The sequence below is a fragment of the Mustelus asterias genome, chromosome 25 (genome assembly GCF_964213995.1).
Source record: "Mustelus asterias chromosome 25, sMusAst1.hap1.1, whole genome shotgun sequence".
In the NCBI taxonomy this organism is placed as follows: Eukaryota; Metazoa; Chordata; class Chondrichthyes; order Carcharhiniformes; family Triakidae; genus Mustelus; species Mustelus asterias.
In genome coordinates, this window is record NC_135825.1 from 40403401 (window position 1) to 40429216 (window position 25816).

General features: G+C 48.2%; 1 protein-coding gene across 6 annotated transcripts in view; it reads left to right on the top strand.

Moving 5' to 3' along the window:
- Positions 1-25816, top strand: part of LOC144511902 (voltage-dependent L-type calcium channel subunit alpha-1S-like) — an 841603-nt gene that overhangs the window by 383285 nt on the left and 432502 nt on the right. For all 6 annotated transcript variants that reach the window (XR_013500922.1, XR_013500923.1, XM_078242345.1 and 3 more), the window contains exons 28-33: positions 4920-5048; positions 8738-8803; positions 9002-9093; positions 10604-10763; positions 14013-14140; positions 14561-14657. Coding sequence is in view for 4 of the 6 variants with exons in the window: in XM_078242345.1 (XP_078098471.1) it covers positions 4920-5048; positions 8738-8803; positions 9002-9093; positions 10604-10763; positions 14013-14140; positions 14561-14657 (672 nt within the window). In the remaining 2 variants the exon portion in view is untranslated. The remainder of the gene's footprint in view (positions 1-4919; positions 5049-8737; positions 8804-9001; positions 9094-10603; positions 10764-14012; positions 14141-14560; positions 14658-25816) is intronic.

Sequence of the window (25816 nt, forward strand, 5' to 3'; positions counted from 1 at the left end):
CCAGCATTTATTGCCCATCCCTAGTTGCCCTTGAGAAGGTGGTGGTGAGCTGCCTTCTTGAATCGCTGCAGTTCATGTTTGTGGGTTGACCCACAATACTGTTAGGGAGGGAATTCCAGGATTTTGACCCAGTGACTACGAAGAACGGCGATATATTTCCAAGTCAGGACAGTGAGTGGCTTGGAGGGGAACTTGCAGCTGGCGGTGTTCCCATTTATCTGCTCCCCTTGTCCTTTTAGATGGAAGTGGTCATGGGTTTGGAAGGTGCTGTCTAAGGATCTTTGGTGAATTGCTGCAGTGCATCTTGTAGATAGTACACACTGCTGCTACTGAGTTTCGGTGGTGGAGGGATTGAATGTTTGTAGATGTGGTGCCAATCAAGTGGGCTGCTGGATGGTGTCAAGCTTCTTGAGTGTTGTTGGAGCTGCACCTATCCAGGCAAGAGGGGAGTATTCCATCACATTCCTGACTTGCGCCTTGTCGATGGTGGACAGGTTCTGGGGAGTCAGGAGGTGAGTTACTCGCCGCAGCATTCCTACGTGCTGACCTGCTCTTTTAGCCACTTTGCCTGTGTGGTGAGTCCAGTTGAATTTCTGGTCAATGGTAACCCCAAGGATGTTGACAGTGGGGGATTCAGTGGTGGTTACGGGGCAGTGGTTAGAATGTCTCTGATTGGTGATGGTCATTGTGTGGCGCGAATGTTATTTGCCACTTGTCAGCCCAAGCCTGGATATTGTCCAGATCTTGTTGCATTTGAACATGGACTGCTTCAGTATCTGAGGAGTCATGAATGGTCTTCTGCAATCATCGGCAAACATCCCCACTTCTGACCTTATGATGGAGTGAAAGTCACTGATGAAGCACCTGAAGATAGATGGGCCTAGGATACTACCCTGAGGGATTCCTGCAGAAATGTCGTGGAGTTGAGATGACTGACCCTCAGGATAAGGTCAATAAGGTCAGGAGCTGAGTGACCCTAACAAAACCCAAACTGGGCATCACTGAGCAGGTGCTCTTGATAGCACTGTTGATGACCCCTTCCATCACTTTACTGATGATCAAGAGTAAATTGGGTGGTAATTGGCTGAGTTGGATTTGTCCTGCCTTTTGTATTCAGGACATATCTGGGCAAATTTCCACATTGTTGGGTAGATGCCAGTGTTGAAACTGTACTGGAAGAGCTTGGCTAGGGGAGCGGCAAATTCTGGAGCACAAGTCTTCAGTACTATTGCCGCAATGTTATCAGGGCCCATTGACTTTGCATGATCCAGTGCCTCCAACTGTTTCTTGATATCAAATGAAGTGAATCGAATTGGCTGGAGACCGGCATCTGTGATGCTGGGGCCACTGGAGGAGGCTGAGATGGATCATCCACTCGGCACTTCTGGCTGAAGATTGCTGCAAATACTTCAGCCTTATCTTTTGCACCGATGGGCTGGGCTCCTCCATCATTGAGGATGGGGATATTTGTGGAGCCTCCTCCTCCAGTGAGTTGTTTAATTGTCCAGCACCATTCACGACTGGATGTGGAAGGACTGCAGAGCTTAGATCTGATTCGTTGGTTGTGGGATCACTTAGCTCTGTCAATCACTTGCTGTTTTTGCTATTTGACATGCAAGTAGTCCTGTTTGGTAGCTTCACCAGGTTGACACCTCATTTTTAGCTATGCCTGGTGCTGCTCCTGGCATGCCCTTCTGCACTCTTCATTGAACCAGGGTTGATCCCCTGGCTTGATGGTAATTGTTGAGTGGGGGATATGCCGGGCCATGAGGTTGCAGATTGTGCTGGAGTACAGTTCTGCTGTTGTTGATGGCCCACAGTGCCTCATGGATGCCCAATCTTGAGTTGCTAGATCAATTCGAAGTCTGTCCCATGTTGCACGGTGAAAGTGCCACACAAACCAATGGAGGTTATTCTCAATGTGAAGGCGGGACTTCGTCTCCGCAAGGACTGTGCAGTGGTCACTCTTACCGATACTGTCATGGACAGATTCATCTGCAGCCAGCAGATTGGTACGGATGAGGTCAATATGTTATTTCCTCTTGTTGGTTCCTTCACCACCTGCCCAGCCTAGCAGTTATATCCTTTAGGACCCGACCAGCTCTATCAGTAGTGCTGCTGTCGAGCCACTCTGGGTGGAGGACATTGAAGTCCCCCATCCAGAGTACATTTTGTGCCCTTGCCATTCTCAATGCTTCCTCCATATGCTGTTCAACATGGAGGAATACTGATTCATCGGCCGAAGGAGGATGGTATGTGGTAACCAATAAGAAATTTCCTTGCCCGTGTTTAACCTGAAGCCATGAGACTTCATGGGTCTGGAGTCAATGTTAAGGACTCCCAGGACAACTCCCTCCCGACTGTATACCACTGTGCCGCCACCTCTGCTGGGTCTGTCCTGCCGGTGGGACAAGAGATATCCAGGGATGGTAATGGTGATGTCTGGGGTGTTATCTGTAAGCTATGATTCTGTGGGAATGACTATGTCAGGCTGTTGCTTGACTAGTCTGTGAGACAGCTCTCCCAATCTTGGCATTAGCCCCCAGATGTTACTGAGGAGGACTTTGCAGGGTCGATAGGGCTGTTTGTTTTGCCGTTGTCTTTTCCGGTGCCTACGTCGATGCCAGGTGGACCGTCCGGTTTCATTTCTTTGTTGAGATTTTGTAGCGATTGTTATAACTGAGTGGCTTGCTCGGCCATTTCAGAGGGCAGTTAAGAGTCAACCACATTGCTGTGGCTCTGGAGTCACATGTAGGCCAGACCAGGTAAGGACCCATCTGGTTCACTAATGTCTAAAGGACATTGGTGAACCAGATGGGTTTTTCTGACAATTGGCAATGGTTTCATGGTCATCAGTAGACTCTTAATTCCAGCTCTTTTTTATTGAATTCAAATTCCACCATTTGCCGTGGTGGGATTCGAACTCGGGTCCCCAGAATATTATCTGGGTTTCTGGATTAATAGTCGAGCGATAATACCACGAGGCCATCGCCTCCGCTTGCCATTCAACACACCACCCTGCTCTCCTGTCGACATGCCTGACCTTGGCTTTTTGCAATGTTCTAGTGAACCCCAAACGCAAACTGGAGGAACAGTACCTCATCTTCCAGTTGGGCATTTTACAGCCTTCCGGACTGAACATTGAGTTCAACAACTTCAGAGCATCAACTCTTCCCACCACTTGCATCCAATTTCCATTTATTTTATTTCACATCTTCTTTTCATCTCATTCACCCATTTTTATCACTTTTCATTCTTCTGTTTTTCCCCTTCTGAAACCTCACTCTCCATCTTGTCCCCAAACCCCCTGACCCAGCCCTGCAGGGGCAACGACCACATTCCTCACGTACCTTAACCATCAGTACCTTTGTTCTGTCATTCACACATTCTGATCACTTTATGGACACTTTTCAACCTTTATCATCACCATTTACATTTTCTTCAGCCAATTACACCAATCCGCCATCCAACCTTCAGCCTCCTACCCACCCTCCCCATTCCCCCTCCCTCAGCCTCCTAACCCTCCTCCGCCCTCCCTCTGCCTCCCATCCCCTCCCCATCCGGCTCCCGCAGTCTCCCATCCCCTTCCCTCAGCCTCTCACCCCTCCACATACCCCTCCCTCAGCCTCTCATCCCCTCCCCATCCCCGTCCCTCAGCCTCTCATCCCATCCCCCTCCCTCAGCCTCCCATCCCCCTCCCTCAGCCTCCCATCCCGCTCCCTCAGTCTCCCATCCCCCTCCCATCCCCCTCCCATCCCCTTCCCATCCTCCTCCTCCCATCCCCCTCCCATCCCCCTCCCTCAGCCTCCCATCCCTCCTCCACCCTCCCTTAGCCTCCCATCCCCCTCCCATCCCCCTCACATCCCCCTCCCTCAGCCTCTCATCCCATCCCCCTCCCTCAGTCTCCCATCCCACTCCCTCAGTCTCCCATCCCCCTCCCATCCCCCTCCCATCTCCCTCCCTCAGCCTCCCATCCCTCCTCCACCCTCCCTTAGCCTCCCATCCCCCTCCCATCCCCCTCCCTCAGCCTCTCATCCCATCCCCCTCCCTCAGCCTCCCATCCCACTCCCTCAGTCTCCCATCCCGCTCCCTCAGCCTCCCATCCCACTCCCTCAGTCTCCCATCCCCCTCCCTCAGCCTCTCATCCCATCCCCTTCCCTCAGCCTCCCATCCCACTCCCTCAGTCTCCCATCCCGCTCCCTCAGCCTCCCGTCCCACTCCCTCAGTCTCCCATCCCCCTCCCATCCTCCTCCCATCCCCCTCCCTCAGCCTCTCATCCCCTCCCCATTCCCCTCCCTCAGCCTCTCATCCCCTCCCCCTCCCTCAGCTTCCCATCCCACTCCCTCAGTCTCCCATCCCGCTCCCTCAGCCCCGCCGTCCTGCTCCCTCAGCCTCCCATCCTGCTCCCTCAGTCTGTCATGCCCTCCCTCAGCCTCCCATCTCGCTCCCTCAGCCTTTCCTCCTCTGCCCTCAGTCTCCCATCCCCCCTCCCACAGCTCCTCCTTGTCCTCCCTCAGTCTTCCATCCCCTCAGCCTCTCTTCCTCTGCCCTCAGTCTTCCATCCCCCCCCCCTCCCATCCCCCTCCCTATTTCCCATCCCCCTCCCACAGCTTCTCCTTCTCCTCTCTCAGTCTCCCACCACCTCCCTCAGCCTCGCATCTCCCTTTGCCAATCTCACTGGCCACATACACTGTCTCCCTACATCCTGGTTTCCATATCACTTCTCACTTTTCTCTCAGTCTCCTTGCCTCTATCTCCCTGTATTCTATCCTCAGGTTCTCTATACCCCATCCTCACCTTGTGTCGCAGTCCCAGTCTCCCAGTTGTTTATCTGCTCTCGTCTGCAATTTGCACTCCCAGTCTGAGCTGCCCATATACCTGGTTTGTTTATGATCTGTTTTCTTTTGATGATTTCTCAGGAGTCAGAGGACAGCTCCCGCATCTCCATCTCATTCTTCCGTCTGTTTCGTGTGATGCGTTTGGTTAAGTTGCTGAGCAGAGGAGAAGGGGTTCGAACACTGCTCTGGACATTCATCAAGTCCTTTCAGGTAAGAGAAGCCAGCAAGATGAACCAGTTGTAGATCGGGTTGCAATCAGGATCCAGAAAATCATCAGTCAAAGAACAAAGAACAAAGAAAATTACAGCACAGGAACAGGCCCTTCGGCCCTCCAAGCCTGCACCGACCATGCTGCCCGACTGAACTAAAACCCCCTACCCTTCCGGGGACCATATCTTTCTATTCCCATCCTATTCATGTATTTGTCAAGAAGCCCCTTAAAGTCACTACCGTATCCGCTTCCACTACCTCCCCCGGCAAAGAGTTCCAGGCACCCACCACCCTCTGTATAAAAAAATCTGCCTCATACATCTCTTTTAAACGTTGCCCCTCGCACATTAAACCTGTACCCCCTAGTAATTGACTCTTCCACCCTGGGAAAAAGCTTTTGACTATCCACTCTGTCCATGCTCCTCATAATCTTGTAGATTTCTATCAGGTCTCCCCTCAACCTTCGTCGTTCCAGTGAGAACAAACCAAGTTTCTCCAACCTCTCCTCATAGCTAATGCTTTCCATACCAGGCAACATCCTGGTAAATCTTTTCTGGACCTTCTCCAAAGCCTCCACATCCTTCTGGTAGTGTGGCGACCAGAATTGAACACTATATTCCAAGTGCAGCCTAACGAAGGTTCTATAAAGCTGCAACATGACTTGCCAATTTTTAAACTCAATGCCCCGGCCAGTGAAGGCAAGCATGCCGTATGCCTTCTTGACTACCTACTCCACCTGCATTGCCACTTTCAGTGACCTGTGTACCTGTATACCCAGATCCCTTTGCCTATCAATACTCTTCAGGGTTCTGCCATTTACTCTATATTTCCTATCTGTATTAGACCTTCCAAAATGCATTACCTCACATTTGTCCGGATTAAACTCCATCTGCCATCTCTCCACCCAAGTCTCCAACTGATCTATATCCTGCTGTATCCTCTGATGGTCCTCATCGCTATCCACAAATCCACCAACCTTTGTGTCATCCGCAAACTTACTAATCAAACCAGTTACATTTTCCTCCAAATCATTTATATATATGACAAACAGCAAAGGTCCCAGCACTGATCCCTGAGGAATGCCACTTGTCACAGCCCTCCATTCAGAAACACACCCTTCCACTGCTACCCTCTGTCATCTTTGACTGAGCCAGTTTTGCATCCACCTTGCCAGCTCACCTCTGATCCCATGTGACTTCACCTTCTGCACGAGTCTGCCATGAGGGACCTTGTCAAAGGCCTTACTGAAGTCCATGTAGACAACATCCACTGCCCTACCCTCATCAATCATCTTCGTCACTTCCTCGAAAAACTCGATCATGTTCGTGAGACACGACCTCCCCTTCACAAAACCATGTTGCCTCTCACTAATACATCCACTTATTTCGAAGTGGGAATAAATCCTGTCTCGAAGAATCCTCACCAATAATTTCCCTACCACTGATGTAAGGCTCACCGGCCTGTAATTACCTGGATTATTCTTGCTACCCTTCTTAAACAAAGGAACAACATTGGCCATTCTCCAATCCTCTGGGACCTCCCCTGTAGCCAGTAAGGATACAAAGATTTCTCTCTAAGCCCCAGCAATTTCCTCCCTTGCCTCTCTCAGTATTCTGGGGTATATCCCATCAGGCCCTGGAGACTTGTCTACCTTAGTGTTTCTCAAGAATCCCAATACCTCCTCCTTTTTGATCTCAACATGGCTCAAACTATCTACACATCCTTTCCCAGACTCATCATCCACCAAGTCCTTCTCTTTGGTGAATACTGACGCAAAGTACTCATCTAATACCTCACCCATTTCCTCTGGCTCCACACATAGATTCCCTCCCTTGTCCTTGAGTGGGCCAACCCTCTCCCTGGCTACCCTCTTGCTCTTTACATATGTATTGGGATTTTCTTTAATCCTGCTGGCTAATGCTTTTTCGTGACCCCTTTTAGTCACCAAGGGAAGGAAGACAAACCAATGAAAGGGCTTAAAATACTTGGCCCCTGAAAATTTGCAGCTTGCCAGATCTGAGATCATCTTCGAATTTTGGAATCTTAGAAACCCTACAGCACAGGAAGAGGCCATTCGGCCCATCAAGTCTGCACCGATAACAATCCCACCCAGGCCCTACCCCCATATCCCTACATATTTACCCACTAATCCCTCTAACCTACGCATCTCAGGACACTAAGGGGCATTTTTTTAGCATGGCCAATCAACCTAACCCACACATCTTTGGACTGTGGGAGGAAACCGGAGCACCCGGAGGAAACCCACGCAGGCACGAGGAGAATGTGCAAACTCCACACAGACAGTGACCCAAGCCGGGAATCGAACCCAGGTCCCTGGAGCTGTGAAGCAGCAATGCTAACCACTGTGCTACTGTGCCGCCCTAATCTCTTATTTTGATCACAGAATCCCCACAGTGCAGAAGGAAGCCATTCAGCCCATCGAGCCTGCACTGATAACAATCCCACCCTGGCCCTATCCCTCTCATCCCACTCTGCTATGAAGGTGAAATTTAGTATGGCCAATCAATCTTGCCCACACATCTTTGGAGTGTGGGAGGAAACCAGAGCACCCGGAGGAAACCCGCGCAGACAGTAGTGCTAACCACTGTGCCACCGTGCCGTCATTTCTGATTTGGCTGGAGATTCTGTCAACAGGATGCTTAGAAGTCTGCTAGTTGGGAGTGGGTGTGATCTGAAAAAATGGAGATACAAGTAATTTAAACACCTTCCAAGCATTTCAGTTTAAAGAGACAAACAAGCACAGTAATTCAATTATTTCTTTATTTAACACTTGTAGTACCAATTCAAACATCAACGTTGCAACACATACTAAATCAACAGTTGCAACTTTACTGAACTTAACTCGAACTGAACATCAATTTTCAACTGAACTTTAACTCTTAAACTGCACTTTAACTCTCCAATTGAACATCAATTTTAACTATTTAACTGAAAATAGATACTACCGAGTCAGAAAAACCTTGGCCAATATCCTCTCTATAGAATCAAACTTCTTCTCTCTGAAGCATTCTTCACGGTACAAGCTTTGTCGCGATGGTTGTTCTCTTCCGAGTTATCGCTGCCAAACAAATAATTCACATGTCTTTTATCCATAATTCTCCACTTGCTTTTGGAAGCTTCTCTGTCATCCAGCCAACTGTGTAACCAGAAATCGATCACATGGCTCAAACTTCCATTGAAACTACCTTTGAACAAAGCTATGACGCTTCGTTCATTTTACATGTCCCATGCATAGCAGCCATAAAAATCAGAGCCACACTGTCTCAGTTAATGTAAACAACTTCCCTGATCTGACCAACACAGGAAGCTTCAGATCACAGCTCCCAGACCAGAGCCCCTTTATGACCTGCATTTGGTTTTAATCTATAAGTTGACCAAAATTCCCAGCATGCTTCACTCTCAGCCAGAATAGCCATTTTAAAGCCACTATTGTCGTTATTGTTGTTAAATCATCTTTGCAGCCGTTCTTTCTCCACCCACACTGTCAACAGGATGGAGAGAAGTCTGCTAGTTGGGAGTGGGTGTGATCTGAAAAAATGGAGATACAAGTGATAGGTAGGAGCTGATCTATCAGGAACTTGGTGCTGGGCCAGCATCGATCCCCTCAGCCTCTCTCAGATATGTCTCTCAGCTCAGAGTTCTTACCATCTTTCTTTTGTTTCTGACAGGCTCTACCCTATGTGGCACTTCTTATTGTGATGTTGTTCTTTATCTATGCTGTCATTGGGATGCAGGTAAGACCAGTTATGCATTAACTCATCAACCCTCGAATTTGCTTGTAATTTTCCATTCGTCTGCTTTACACTGGAAAGGATTAATGTACAAACAGGAGGAATATCCATAAATGTAAATAATAAATTTAAACCTAAACCTTTCCCAGCAATGCTGCCATGCTAGTGCTCTCACTCCTGCTGTCTCTTCCTGTTTACCAGGTCTTTGGTAAGATTGCCAATGTGGATGGGGCACAAATCAATCGAAACAACAACTTCCAGACTTTTCCACAAGCTGTCCTCCTGCTCTTCAGGTGAGTGAGGGCCCACACCTAACGGATTACCCCACACCTACCCGATCACACCCCCCACACCTACCTGATCCCCCCACATTTACCCGATCACCCCACATTTACCCGATCACCCCACATCTACCCGATCACCCCACACCTTCCTGATCACCCCACACCTTCCTGATCACCCCACACCAACCCGATCCCCCCACACCTACCCGATCCTCCACACCTACCCGATCCTCCACACCTACCCGATCCTCCACACCTACCTGATCCCCCCACACCTACCCGATCATCCCACACCAACCCGATCCCCCACACCTACCCGATCCTCCACACCTACCTGATCCCCCCACACCTACCCGATCATCCCACACCAACCCGATCCCCCACACCTACCCGATCCTCCACACCTACCCGATCCCCCCACACCTACCCGATCATCCCACACCAACCCGATCCCCCCACACCTACCCGATCATCCCACACCAACCCGATCTCCTCACACCTACCCGATCCTCCACACCTACCCGATCCCCCCACACCTACACGATCATCCCACACCTACCTGATCCTCCTACACCGTCCCGATCATCCCACACCTAGCCGATCATTCCACACTTACCCGATCCCCCCACACCTACCCGATCCCCCCACACCTACCCGATCTCCTCACACCTACCCGATCCCCCCACACCAACCCGATCTCCTCACACCTATCCGGTCATCCCACACCTACCTGATCCCCCCACACCAACCCAATCTCCTCACACCAACCCGATCATCCCACACCAACCCAATCCACCCACAATTACCCGGTCCCCCCACACCTACCCGATCATCCCACACCTACCCGATCATCCCACACCTACCCGATCATCCCACACCTACCCGGTCATCCCACACCTACCCGAAGATCCCACACCTACCCGATCATCCCACACCTACCGGATCATCCCACACCTACCTTATTACCCCACTCTTTCTGCTGGCTCTTGACTGCCTTCTTGGTTCCCTGTCGAGTACAATCCCACCTGCCCATTCCTCCTCTATTCTCCTACCTACCCGTTCACCCTACTGCCAACCTGCCCAGGCCGTCCTGCCCGCTCGTCCTTTCTCTGCCCCCTACCTGCCTGATCTGCGCTACTTCCTACCTACTCACCCCCACCCCCCCAACTGCCTGTTTGGCTACTGATGCCCACTTGGTCCCCACCTCCCACCTGTCATCTGCCCGCTCCTCCCCCCACCTCCTTGCTCCTCCCCTGACTGCACACTTGCTCCCACCCACGTGACTGCTCACCTGCCCAATCAACCTCCTGCCCCCTAAATGACCACTCCTCCCCGACTGCCTTCTTGTCTCCTTACTGCCCATTTGCTGCCTGTCTGCCCCCCCATTTGAGCACTTGTTGCCCCTGAGCTCTTGCCTCTCCAAGCGTGATCTCTTGTCCCACGCTTGACTTCTCACTTCCACCCTGACTGCTCACATTGTGCTCCTTGCAGTTGGTAACTGTGGTGTTCCTGTTTCTAGATGTGCCACAGGTGAAGCTTGGCAGGAGATTATGCTGGCCTGCCAACCTGGCAAACTCTGCGACCCTGAATCCGATTATGAACCTGGGGAAGAGTACACCTGTGGAACCAACTTTGCTGTCTTCTACTTCATCAGTTTTTACATGCTGTGTGCGTTCCTGGTAAGTCTTAATCCCCAAGACTGGCAAATCCCTCCCACCAAGCTGCTGAAAACTGCTGTACCCTTGTGACTCTCACACGCTCAGAGCAGGCAAAAATAATGCAGAGGAAGAATAAGGTGGAAAGAAAGAAAGAGCTTATAGCAGGCAGTGCATATTTGGATGTGAGTCACAAGGTGCACAAGCAAAGCTGAAGATAATACAAGTGGTTAGACTCCAACAAATAATTGCCAAAAGAACCAGAGGGGGAATGAGGAGAAATCTTTGACTCAGTTGTTATGATCGATGAGACAGGGAGGTTTTGGTAGGTTACGGGAACCGTGATGCACGAAAACTGCGCTGAACCTAGTCAAAAAGAAAAGGAAAGCGTACAAAAGGTTCAGAGAGCTCGGCAATGATAAGGATCTAGATGAGTACACGGCTTGTAGGAAGGGACTTAAGAAAAAAATTAGGAGAGCCAGAAGGGGTCACGAGAAGGCCTTGGCAGATAAGGTTAAGGAGAACCCTAAGGCGTTCTATAAATATGTGAAGAGTAAAAGGATGAGATGTGAAGGAATAGGACCTATAAAATGTGAAGGTGAGAAAGTTTGTATAGAACCGGAAGAAATAGCAGAGGTGCTGAATGAATATTTTACTTCGGTATTCACGGTGGAAAAAGACCTGGGTGGTTGTACCCCAGGTTACTGTGGGAGGCAAGAGAAGAGATTGCAGAGCCTCTGGCGATGATCTTTGCGTCGTCGATGGAGACGGGAGAGGTTCCGGAGGATTGGAGGATTGCGGATGTGGTTCCCATATTCAAGAAAGGGAATAGGGATAGCCCAGGAAATTACCGACCGGTGAGTCTAACCTCAGTGGTTGGTAAGTTGATGGAGAAGATCCTGAAGGACAGGATTTAAGAACATTTAGAGAAGTTTAGTATGCTGAAAAGTAGTCAGCACGGCTTTGTCAAAGGCAAATCGTGTCTGACGAGCCTGATGGAATTCTTTGAAAATGTGACTCAATACATTGATGAAGGAAAAGTGGTAGATGTGGTTTACATGGACTTCAGCAAGGCGTTCGATAAGGTCCCCCATGCAAGACTTCTCGAGAAAGTGAGAGGGCATGGGATCCAAGGGGGTGTTGCCTTGTGGATCCAGAACTGACTTGCCTACAGAAGGCAGAGAGTGGTTGTAGACGGGTCTTTTTCTGAAGGGAGGTCGGTCACCAGTGGAGTGCCCCAGGGATCTGTTCTGGGACCCTTGATGTTTGTCATTTTCATAAATGACCTGGATGAGGAAGTGGAGGGATGGGTTGGTAAGTTTGCCGACGACACAAAGGTTGGTGGTGTTGTGGATACTTTGGAGGGATGTCAGAAGCTGCAGCGTGACACAGATAGGATGCAAGACTGGGCGGAGAAGTGGCAGATGGACTTCAACCCAGATAAATGTGTACTGGTCCATTTTGGCAGGTCAAATGGGGTGAAGGAGTATAATATCAAGGGTAAGACTCTTAGCAGTGTAGAGGATCAGAAGGACCTTGGGGTCCGGGTCCATAGGACTCTTAAATCGGCCTCGCAGGTAGAGGAGGTGGTTAATAAGGCGTATGGTGTGCTGGCCTTCATCAATTGAGGGATTGAGTTTAGGAGTCGGGAGATAATGATTCAGCTTTATAAGACCCTCGTCAGACCCCACTTAGAGTACTGTGCTCAGTTCTGGTCGCCTCATTACAGGAGGGATGTGGAAATGATTGAAAGGATGCAGAAAAGATTTACAAGGATGTTGCCTGGATTGGTTGGCATGCCTTATGAGGATAGGTTGAGGGAGCTCGGTCTTTTCTCCTTGGAGAGACGAAGGATGAGAGGTGACCTGAAAGAGATGTACAAGATGTTGAGAGGTATAGATCAGGCAAAGCCTCTCAGAGGCTTTTTCCCAGGGCTGAAATGGCTGCTACGAGAGGACACAGGTTTAAGGTGCTGGGGGGTAGGTACAGGGGAAATGTTAGGGGGAAGTTTTTCACACAGAGGGTGGTGGGTGAGTGGAATCGGCTGCCGTCAGTGGTGGTGGAGGCAAACTCAATAGGGTCTTTTAAGAGACTTCTGGATGAGTACATGGAACTTAATAGGATTGAGGGTTATAGGTAAGCCTATATATAAGCCTAGGTAGGTAGGGACATGACCGGCGCAACTTGTGGGCCGAAGGGCCTGTTTGTGCTGTATTTATTCTATGTTCTATCTGGAATGCATTGATCTGAAAGGAATAGTGGAAGCAGATTCAATAATAAGAAAGTTAGAAAAAAACGATTTCACAGCTATGGCTAAAGAGGAATGCAGAGAATATAAGAAGCAGGAGCAGGAGTCGGACATTTGCCCCCTTGAGCCTATTCCGCCATGCAATAAGATCAAGGCTGATCTTTTCGTGGACTCTGTTCCACTTACCCGCCCGCTCACCATAACCCTTCATTCCTTTACTGTTCAAAAATCTATCTTTGGCTTAAAAACTTTCAACGAGGTAGCCTCAAATGCTTCACTGGACAGGGAATTCCACAGATTCACAACCCTTTGGGTGAAGAAGTTCCTCCTCAACTCAATCCTAAATCTGCTCCCCCCTTATTTTGAGGCTATGGGGTGGGAGGGTGGACGGGGTGGGGTGGGGTGAATGGGATGGGGGGGGTGGATGGGGGTGGGGGAGATGGGGATGGGGTGGGGGGTGGATGGGGATGGGGGGATGGATGGGGGTGGGTGGTAGGGGGGAATGGGGGTGGGGGGTAGGGAGGATGGGGTAGGGGATGGATGGGGGTGCAGGAGGTGGGGGAATAGATGGGGGTGGGGGATGGATGGGGATGCAGGGGGTGGATGAGGGTGCGGGGATAGGGGGATGGGCATGGGGGATGGAGGGGCATGAAAGGATGGATGGGGTGCAGGGGATAGGTGGATGGATGCTGGGTGGATGGGGGTGGGTGTATGGATGGGGGTGTAGGGGATGGATGGGGGTGGGGGTGTGGATAGGGGTGCAGGGGGTGCATGGGGGTGTGGGGGTGGAGGTATGTGGATGGGGGGGTGGGGGTTTGAAGGGTGGGGTTGAAGGCTGGATGGGGGGTGCGGCGTTGTGGATGGGGGTGGGGCGGTGAGGGGGGGTTGGGTTTTCCGATTTGTTGAAGTATGTGGAATCTGGTGCTCCGGTTAGAGGGGGGCAGTTTCTTACCGTGGGCAGTAAGCTTTGTGCTGGTACTGTCTGTACCTGGATTGTATATTATACACTCTTGTCCTCTTCACAGATTATTAACCTGTTTGTGGCTGTAATTATGGACAACTTTGATTACCTGACACGTGATTGGTCCATCCTGGGCCCTCACCACCTTGATGAATTTAAGAGAATCTGGGCTGAGTATGATCCTGAGGCCAAGTAAGTTTGTTGAACACACACAAAAACACACTCACACACACACATATCATAAAATCAGAGGAGGCCATTCTATCCTTCGAGTCTGCACCGACTCTGACAGAATATCTGAACCAGACCCTCTCCCCAGCCCTATCCCCACACTATCCCCATAACCCCACACAGTTACCATGGCTTATCCATCTAACCTTCACATCTTTGGACTGTGGGAGGAAACCGGAGCGCCCGAAGGAAACCCACGCAGACACAGGGAGAATGTGCAAATTCCACACAGACAGTGACCCAAGCTGGGAATCGAACCCGGGTCCCTGGTACTTTGAGGCAACAGTGCTAACCACTGTGTCACCGTGCCGCCATCTATGCATACATACATGCACACACACAGGCATACCCACATGATATCTTTTCTATTATTCTCCATAGGGGCCGGATTAAACATCTGGATGTGGTGACACTGCTCCGTCGTATCCAGCCCCCTCTGGGATTTGGAAAGTTCTGTCCACACCGTGTAGCCTGTAAGGTAGGATTCAGCCAGTTTGAGCTCCTTCCATTCAGTTGGTACAGAAGAGGTTTGCTGCACTGTGTATTCCTGGCACACAGGCTATACACACTGCACATCAACATTTAAATTTAGCAAAAATTCACTTAAATCCCTGGAATCCTAGGAAATATTTCAGGGATGTACATAGAGATATTGAAGTCCAAATCAAGAAGTTATGAAGACACACTCCCTCTCTTAATAGAAACTGCCTGACTCTGACATAAAATCAGAAGATGTTGGTATTATTCAGATTCCAGCAACTGCAATATTTTATTTTTGTGTTTAATTCACTGCCTTTCTCTTCAAGAATGCTTACCTTGAAGAAGTTCTGCCTTCACACAGGTGGGAGTTCGATTTGTCTCTTGTACCCAGTCCACCTTCATTTCTTTCCATTTCCCTTCTCATGTATGATCAGGTATCTGCAAAATCCCACTTCCATAGCTACATTTCTTTCCTTAAAAATGTCCTCTTCCAATTATTTCCCTGTGGATTCTCACTGAAATCTTCACCCTTTGTATTTCTGATCCACCCACAATTACAAATGTCACTGAAAAATTCAAATTTCCACAAATTAGGAACACATGAGCAGGAGAGGACCATTCGGTCCATCGAGTCTGCTCAACCATTCAAACAGATCAACTGTCTCTGCACCATTTTCTCCTCCAACCCCATATCCCTTCAGGTCAATAGTATCCAGAGATCTATTCATTTCTGTCTTGAACATACTCAATGATAGAGCCTTCTGGAGTAGAGAATTCCAAAGGTTCATCACCCTCTGAGTGAAGAAATTCCTCCTTATTTCAGTGTTAAGTGGCCCACCCCTTGTTCTGAGGCTGTTTCCCCTTGTTCTCGACTCACCAGCCCCGGGGAAGCATCTTATCCACATCTACCCCGCCACATCCTGTAAGAATTTTATACGGTTTAATTCATCAAAACTCTAGAGAATATAAGCCCAGTTTCCTCACTCCCTCCTCATAGGACACTCTCCCCATCCCAGAAATTAGTCTGGTTAACCACTATTGCACTCCCTCTATGGAAAGTGTATCCTTCCTTGGATAAGGAGACCAAAACTGTACACTATACAGCAGGTGAGGTTTCACCTGCATATCTTTACGCCTGAACTCAAATCCCATCCCAATGAAGGCCAACATAGCATCTGTCTTCCTCATTGCTTGCTGCACTTGCACATGGGCTTTTAGTGACTCATGATCAAGACACCCAGATTCCTTTGGATACAAGCACATCCCAACCTCTCCCCATTTCAGAATTACTCTGCCTTTCTGTTCTTTCTACCAAAGTGAATAACTTCACACTTATTCACATTATATTCCACCTGCCATGTTCAAGTCCATTCACTTAGCCTATCCAGCTCCTCTTGAAGCCTCCTTGCATCCTCTTAACAATTCACATTCCCATCTAGTTTTGTGTCATCAGCAAATTTGGAAATTTTACATTTTGTCCTCATATCCAAATCATAGATTGTGGACAGCTGTGGCCTCAGCAATGATCCTTGTGGTACCCCACTAGTAACAGCCTACACCTGAGAATGACCCATTTATTCCTACTCTTTGTTTTTTAACCAATTCTCAATCCATTACAGTATATTACCTCTGGTCCCATGCACTCAAATTGTGTTTACTAATCTCCTGTGGGGGACCTTACCAAAAGCCTTCTGAAAATCCACTGGTTCTCCTTTATCGAGACTACAAGTAACACCCTCAAAAAACTCGAACAGATTTGTCAATCATGATTTCCCTTTCATAAATACCTGTTGACTCTGCCGAATCATTTCATTATTTTCTAAATGTCCAGTTGACACATCCTTGATCACAGATTCGAACATTTTTTCTACGACTGATGTCAGACGAACAGGGCTGTAGTTCTCCATTCTCCAACTTCCTCCCAACACAAATAATGAAGTTACATTTGCTATTTTCCAGTCCACAGGAACTTTTCCAGAATCTGTAGAATTTTGAAAGATCCACTGGGTGAATTTTCTCAGATTTTGGCTCAGTGTTATTTTGGGTGAGAAAACTGGAGAGTAGCTCATTGGCGGCATTGGTGAGATTTCACGCCGTATTTCTAGGTCCTTTGGGAAATTTACATTTGCCCTAATTTCATACTTCACCTTGAGTGGGCTGACTCTGCTTCGCTTGCCCCATGTATCACCTGAACTCTTCAATCAGGGGGCTACTCCATTTAAACACCTCCCCAGCCCTTGTTCCAAGTCCAGGCAGGGAGATGGCTGCTAGGAAGGATGCCTTGAGGTTTTCAGAGGGAGCCCTTACCTAAATGCTGGATGTGCTGTACCCTCAAGCAGGATAAAGACCCTCCAGCAAGGTGACTAATCCCGCATGGGAGGCGGTGGCAGCACTAGTAATCGCAAGCTCACTGCACAAGAGGACAAGCATCCAGTGCAGGAAGAAGATGAATAACCTCCGCCACTTACCCTCCCACATGTTTCCTCATTCCCTCCTGTGGCTCCCTCCTCATCGCATCCCAAAGGGACTCGGGGTTACTTGTGCACGAAATGCAGAAAGCTAGCACACAGGTACAGCAGGTAATCAGCAAGGCCAGCTCTCATGTTAGCTCTCATTTTGTGATGCTACTGCGCCTTTAAGGAAGGTATTTTAACCATGTTCTCTGCAGTTATAAGCAGTTCTGTTCTTTTTCATTGCGGCACTGACCTGCCTGATTCGAAGTACTTTTATTGCTGCTTAAATAGTTTAAATGAGTTTTTGTTTATTTTTAATTTGGGCCTAATTAACTCTCTAATGCACGATCCTTTCTGAATTGTTGTGGGAAGATTGATTAACAGGTGAGTTGGGACAATTTTTTTCTTCTCCCAAGAGTTATTTTTCTTTCAGTTTTGCCTGCTGGCTAGTTAGAAGGTGTTTGGGCTCCAGGCTGGTGGCAGTGTGTTTGTCTCTCTCCCTGGTATTAGAAATTCTGCTGGCTCATTGAAAGCAGTCTTTCTTACTTTTCTGGACTGAAAACTTGGTGGTTTGCTGGCCAGAGACCAGCAGTGGCTCCATCTCTATCTCGAGGTGCTGGAAATTTTCGAATGGAGAAGCCATAGTTTCAATTCTCCATCCAAAGGACTAATTCACAGCAGATGTTGCAGAGCTGAAAAATCATATGAGCATTCTTATTTGCTGTGCTAAACCTGGGACGCATGTATGTTTGATGGGAGGTTTGTTTGGTTGGAACAGCACATTGAGCTGTTAAGGTTTATACAATATCATGGTTATTGTTTTTGTCTTGTTTGTAATTGGTGAAGGTTATTGCTAATTTTCTTTCTATGTGTTAACTGTATTCTTAAAGAAACTTCGTTTGATAAAAGCTCCCTAGTCATTTGAACCATATCTAAAGTGAAACATCTTGACCAGGATTCTCAAAAAAAACTCTAAGTTTCGAATTTGTGTGAAAACTGGAGTAAATCATATTGTTTTTTTCAGTGGGAGTTCGGAGAAGAATCTCCCACATTCTGTGCACTGCAGAATGCACTAGCGTGAATCACAATCAAAACCAGCCCGGGAGGCCGGCAGCATAGCGTTCAGCAGGCCACTGTGCCGGTGCCGATCTTTCACGATCGGTATTGGCACATGTGCAGTGGCCCCTGACTGCGGTCCTCCCGACTGCTGGCCGGCCCCGCGACCCCTGCGTCGCCGGCCTTCTCACCCTCCCACGGCTCGATTGCTGGTCAGCCCTGCAAGCCCTGCAATGCCGCAACACCGACCCCCTCACCCCTCCACAGCCTGATCGCTGGCTCTCCAAACATGTCCGGAACTAGATAAATGCCGACCCCTTTCTGACCTCAGCCTGCCTCGATCACTCCCCCCACCCAAGCCTCTGCAGCTCCCGATCCCCGGCACGAAGCTGACGGCATTGCAAATCCGGTGCTGGGAAATGCGCTCAGGGCTGGACACCCAGCACAGATCGCATTAATTCGGCCCCACTGAAATTTCCAGGCCCACTGTGCAAATTGTTTCATGCAGTGGGATGGGAGAATCACCCTCCTAATGCTTACCCGCCTTAAATTCTAGGCTGTCTTCATAAAATATCTTGGAGTTTCTGACCTAGATTATAACAATTTCAAGTGGGTTGGAGTACGAGTAGGAAAGTTTTGCTGCAACTATACAAGGTGCAACCACATCTGGAGTATTGTGAGCAGTTTTGGTCCCCTTATTGAAAGAAATATATTATTTAATTGGAGGCAATTCAGAGAAGATTCACGAGGATGGTTCCCAGTATGGAGGGATTGTCTTATGAGGAAAGGTTAATCTCTACTGATTGGAATTTAGAAGAATGGGAGGTGATGTCATTGAAACATATTGGATCTTAAGGGCCTTGACAGGGTAAATGCTGAGAGAGTATCATGGGAGGGTATCAGACCGGAGGGCACAGTCTCAGAATAAAGGGGCACCAATTTAAGATTGAGATGAGGAGGAATTTATTTTCTCAAGAGGGCAAGTTCTTGGAAGGTGTGATAAGGGATAGGATCTACAAATATTTGGATAGACAGGGACTTATTCGGGAGAATCAACATTGTTTTGTGCGTGGTAGGTCATGTTTGACCAATCTATTAGAGTTTTTCGAGGAGGTTACCAGGAAAGTGGATGAAGGGAAGGTGGTGGCTGTTGTCTACCTGGATTTCAGCAAGGCCTTTGACAAGGTCCCTCATGGGAGGTTAGTTAGGAAGGTTCAGTTGCTGGGTATACATGGGGAGGTAGTTGTAACCCCCTGCTGACCACTATATGGGGCTACTATTTAAATATTCAATCAACAGGATCCCGAATTCCTCGCGGTTGATGTTGATTTGGCTAATTCCCTGTTTACCCATAAATGTCAGTACTGTAAGTCGGAATATCAAAAATAAATTTAATAACACATTATTAACAGACATAAAACAGTGAGCTCTGATCTATAACCGTTGGTGCACATATGGGGAAACTCATCCTCTGTAACACATTCGTAGATACTGATCCGGTTGGACTGTATAGTCCCCACCAGTTACTCACGACACCCACACACAGTCCAGGAGAGACACACGTGTGGAAGATGATGCCGCAGGAGGCAGAGGTGCCGCGAGCTATCCGTGCAGCAACGTAGGTCGAGTGCGCTGAATGCTGTCCTCCTCGGCAGTAATGAAAAGAACAGGCAGGGGAACGCCTGGCTGCCTCTCACTCCAAACCGAATTCTCCCTGCCTGGAAAAAGCTCTCTCTCTTCAGCTCTGCACCTTCAGCTCTCTGCTTCTCCAGCTCTCACTCTCTCTCTGCACTGCTTCACTTCCTGGCGCCTTTTTTTTTCCTCCCGCTCCCAGAGCAATCCCATTGGTCCAACCCACATCACTCAACCAACAGCATCCTGTTCACAGCACCCACCCGGCAAACAGGACACTGAAGCCCACCAGGGACAAAGAACACTGGTAACTGTCTTCCCCACAAATTTTCCTCAGTCCCTTACATAGTAAATTGGATTAGACACTGGCTCAATGGAAGAAGCCAGAGAGTGGTTGTGGAGGATTGCTTCTCTGAGTGGAGGCCTGTGACTAGTGGTGTGCCGCAGGGATCGGTGTTGGGTCCATTGTTGTTTGTCATCTATATCAATGATCTGGATGATAATGTGGTAAATTGGATCAACAAATTTGCTGATGATACAAAGATTGGAGGTGTAGTGGACAGTGAGGAAGGTTTTCAAAGCTTGCAGAGGGATTTGGACCAACTAGAAAAATGGGCTGAAAAATGGCAAATGGAATTTAACACAGACAAGTGTGAGATATTGCACTTTGGAAGGACAAACCAAAGTAGAACATACAGGGTAAATGGTAGGACTCTGAAGAGTGCAGTTGAACAGAGGGATCTGGGAATACAGATACAGAATTCCCTAAAAGTGACGTCACAGGTGGATAGGGTCGTAAAGAGTGCCTTTGGTACATTAGCCTTTATAAATCGGAGTATCGAGTATAAAGGTTGGAGTGTTATGGTAAGGTTATATAAGGCATTGGTGAGGCCGAATTTAGAGTATAGTGTACAGTTTTGGTCACCTAGTTACAGGAAGGATGTAAATAAGGTTGAAAGAGTGCAGAGAAGGTTCACAAGGATGTTGCCGGGACTTGAGAAGCTGAGTTACAGAGAGAGATTGAATAGGTTGGGACTTTATTCCCTGGAGCGTAGAAGAATGAGGGGAGATTTGATAGAGGTGTATAAGATTTTGATGGGTATAGATAGAGTGAATGCAAGCAGGCTTTTTCCACTGAGGCTAGGGGAGAAAAAAACCAGAGGGCATGGGTTAAGGGTGAAAGGAGAAAAGTTTAAAGGGAATATTAGGGGTGGCTTCTTCACGCAGAGAGTGGTGGGAGTGTGGAATGAGCTGCCGGATAAAGTGGTAAATGCGGGGTCACTTTTAACATTTAAGAAAAACTTGGACGGGTTCATGGATGAGAGGGGTGTGGAGGGATATGGTCCAAGTGCAGGTCAGTGGGACTAGGCAAAGAATGGTTCGGCACAGACAAGAAGGGCCAAAAGGCCTGTTTCTGAGCTGTAATTTTCTGTGGTTCTATGGTTGTGAGTCTTGGAACTCCTTGCCACAGAGCTGTGGGGCAGAGTCCTTGTGTATGGGGGAAGGGGGATCAGGATATTGAATTTGATGATCATCTATGATCATGATGAATGGTGGAATAGGCTCAAAGGGCTGAATGGCCCACTCCTGCTTCTAGTTTCTCTGTTTCTATGTATATTTAAGGCTGTGATAGATTTGTGATGAGTGAGAGAATCAAGAGTTATGGGGCAAGGGCAGAAACGTAGCCGTGAGGAATGTCAGATCAGCCATGATCCTGTTTAATGGTGGAGCAGGCTCAAGGGGCCAAATGGCCTATTCCGGTTCCTAATTCTTATTGTCTTATGGTCTTAGTATTGAGGATTGATAAATTCATTGTTAAAGATTGTGATTGTTAATAAGAATTGTACAGCAGACTCATTGCTCTCGATAGCTGCCAAACTGTCTCTGCTTAGGAGGACTCCACCCACTGGGATGATCCCTCACTCTGAACCCTGATTGGTCACCCAGGCCATGTGACCACTCATCTGATGTGTTGCCCTTAAAAGGACAATTACCACACTCCCGCAAAGGGAAAAGTAACACATGCATTCCATATATTGGACCCAGTCCTCAATAGCAGGGTGAAACAAGTCTCGCCTTCCAACTAAAGGCATAATGCCTAAGAATGGCACTGCAGGTGAGTTCATTGTTGTGAACGAGTTCCTTCAGAATCATGCTTTACCTCGTTGCGACTGAAAAAACTGCATCGAGGCCGATGTCCCTTCACCAAATCCAGATTTATTTACAATAGTAACACTCTAATAGGTACTGCCTAGTACAGAGTGTACATCCTGAGTGCCAGTAACTTGGACACTCCACATTATATACCTCTGCAGTGTTTTCTTTGGACAGCATTAACTGCCTCAATCAGGGAGTTCATATTCTAACAGATGGACCTCGTTAAAGCCATTACAATGAGGGCCTCCCTCGCTGTCCTGCCTTGCCAGACCCATGCTGTCACCTATCCTCCATCCTCCGGCTCCTCCTCGGCCTCATCCTCCACATCCTCCTTTTTTCCTATTCGCAGGACATGGGCGTCACTGGCTGGCCAGCATTTATTGCCCTTCCCTAGTTGCCCTTCAGAAAATGATGGTGAGCTGCCTTTTTGAATTGCTGCAGTCCACATGCTATGGGTTGACCCACAATGCTGTTAAGGAGGGAATTCCAGGATTTTGACCCAGCGACTGTGAAGGATCGGCAATATATTTCCAAGTCAGGACAGTGAGTGGCTTGGAAGGGGTGTTCCCATATATCTGCTGCCCTTGTCTTTCTAGATGGAAGTGGCCATAGGTTTGGAAGGTGCTGTCTAAGGATCATTGGTGAATTGCTGCAGTGCATCTTGTAGAGAGTACACACTGCTGAACTGAGTGTCGATGGTGGAGAGATTGAATGTTTGTCGATGTGGTGCCAGTCAAGCGGGCTGCTTTGTCCTGGATAGTGTCAAGCTTCTTGAGTGTTGTTGGAGCTGCACCCACCCAGGCAAATGGGGAGCATTCCATAACCATCCTGACTTGTGCCTTGTAGATGGTGGACAGGATTTGGGGAGTCAGGAGGTGAGTTACTCGCTGTAGTATTCCTAACCTCTGACCTGCTCTTGTCGCCACTGTGTTTATGTGGCGAGTCCAGTTGAGTTTCTGGTCAATAGTTACGCGAAGGAAGTTGACAGTGGGGGATCCAGTGATGGTAACACCATTGAATGTCAAGGGGCAGTGGTGATGGTCATTGCCTGGCATTTGTATGGTGCGAATGTTACTTGCCACGTGTAAGCCCAAGCCTGGATAATGGCCAGATCTTGTTGCATTTGAACATGGACTGCTTCAGTATCTGAGGTGTCCCGAATGATGCTAAACCTTGTGCAATCATCGGCGAACATCCCCACTTCTGACCTTATGGTGGAGGGAAGGTTATTGGTGAAGCAGCTGAAGATGGTTGGGCCCAGGACGTTACCCTGAGGGATTCCTGCAGAGATGTCCTGGAGCTGAGATGACTGACCCTCCACAACCATCTTCCTATGTACCAGGTATGACTCCAACCAGCGGAGAGTTTGCCCCCTGGTACCCATTGATCCTAGTTTTGCTAGGGCTCCTTGATGCACACTCGGTTGAATGTGGCTTTGATGTCAAGGGCTGTCACTCTCACCTCACCTCTGGAATCAGCTCTTTCCTCTATGTTTGAATCAAGTCTGCAATGAGGTCAGGAGCTAAGTGACCCTGGCGAAACCCAAACTAGGCGTCACTGAGCAGGTTATTGCTGAGCAGGTGCTGCTTGATAGCACTGTTGATGACCCCTTCCACCACTTTACTGATGATCGACAGTAGACTGATGGGGCGATAATTGGCCAGGTTGGATTTGTCCTGCTTTTTGTGTATCAGATATCTGGGCAATTTTTCACATTGTCGTGTAGGTGCCAGTGTTGTAGTTTTACTGGAACAGCTTGGCTAGGGGAGCGGCAAGTTCTGAGCGCACGTTTTCAGTACTATTGCAGGAATGTTATCAGGGCCCATTGACTTTGCAGTATCCAGTGCCTCCAGCCATTTCTTGATATCATGTGGAGTAAATCGAATTGGCTGGAGACCGGCGCCTGTGATGCTGGGGCCACTGGAGGAGGCGGAGATGGATTATCCACTCGGCACTTCTGGCTGAAGATTGCTGCGAATACTTCAGCCTTATCTTTTGCACTGATGGGCTGGGCTCCTCCATCATTGAGGATGGGGATATTTGTGGAGCCTCCTCCAGTGAGTTGTTTAATTGTGCACCACCATTCACAACTGGATGTGGAAGGACTGCAGAGCTTAGATCTGATCTGTTGGTTGTGGGATCACTTAGCTCTGTCTATCACTTGCAGTTTATGCCGTTTGGCATGCTAATAGCTCTGTTTGGTAGCTTCACCAGGTTGACATCTCATTTTTGGGTATGCCTGGCATGCCCTCCTCCCCTCTCCATTGAAACATAGAAACATAGAAGATTGGAGCAGGAGGAGGCCATTTTGTCCTTCGAGCCTGCTCCGCCATTCACCACGATCATGGCTGATCATCTAACTCAACAACCTAATCCTGTTTTTTCCCCATAACCTTTGATCCCATTCACCACAAGTGCTATATCCAGCCACCTCTTGAATACATTCAATGTTTTGGCATCAACTACTTCTGTGGTAATGAATTCCACAGGCTCACCACTCTTTGGGTGAACAAATGTCTCCTCACCTCCATCCTAAATGGTCTACTCTGAATCTTCAGACTGTGATCCCTGGTTGTGGACCCCCCATCATCGGGAATATCCTCCCTGCATCTACCCTGTCTCGTCTGGTAAGAATTTTTAAAGTCTCTATGAAATCCCCCCTCATTTGTCTGAACTCCAGAAAAAACAATCCTAACCTAGTCAATCTTTCCTCATACATCAGTCCCGCCATCCCCGGAATCAGCCTGGTAAACCTTCGCTGCACTCTCTGGAGAGCAAGAACATCCTTCCTCAGAAAAGGAGACCCAAACTGCACACAATACTCTAGTTGTGGCCTCACCAAAGCCCTGTATAATTGCAACAACACATTCCTGCTCCTGTACTCAAAGCCTCTCGCAATGAAGGCCAACATACCATTTGCCTTCTTTACCGCCTGCTGCATCTGCATGCTTACCTTCAGTGACTGGTGCACAAAGTCACCCAGGTCCCACTGCACACTCCTCTCTCCCAAGTTACAGCCATTCAGGTAGTAACCTGCCGCCTTGTTTTTGCTTCCAAAGTGAATAACCTCACATTTATCCAAATGATACTGCATCTGCTATTGATTAACCCACTCACCCAACCTGTCCAGATCATGCTGAAAGATCTCTGCATCCTTGTCACAGTTCACCCTCCCATCCAACTGGGTGAACCCACAAACTTTGAGATGTTACATGTTGTTCCCTCATCCAAATCATTAATATATATTGTGAATAGCTGGGGTCCCAGCACCAATCCCAGTGGCACCCCACTAATTACTGCCTGCCAATTTGAAAAGCATCCATTAATTCCTACTCTTTGTTTCCTCTCTGCCAATCGGTTTTTTATCCATCTCAATATACTTCCCTCAATCCCATGCGCTTTAATCTCGCATAATAATCTCTTGTGTGGGACTTTGTCAAACGCTTTCTGAAAGTCCAAATATATCACATCAACTGGTTCCCCCTTGTCAACTCTACTAGTTACATCTTTAAAGAATTCCAACAGATTTGTCAAGTATGATTTCCCCTTCATAAATCCATGCTGACTCTGTTTGATCCTGCCACTGCTTTCGAAATGCTCTGCTATAAAGTCTTTGATAATGGATTTGAGAATTTTCCCCACTATTGATGTTAAGTTTACTGGTCTATAATTCCCTGTTTTCTCTCTACCTCTGTTTTTAAATATTGGAGTGACATTAGCTACCCGTCAATCTGCAGGGTCTATAGAATCCTGGAAGATGATTGCCAATGCATCCACTATTTCTAGAGCCACTTCCTTAAGTACTCTGGGATGTAGATTCTCAGGCCCTGGGGATTTATTCCCCTTCAAAGCCATCAAT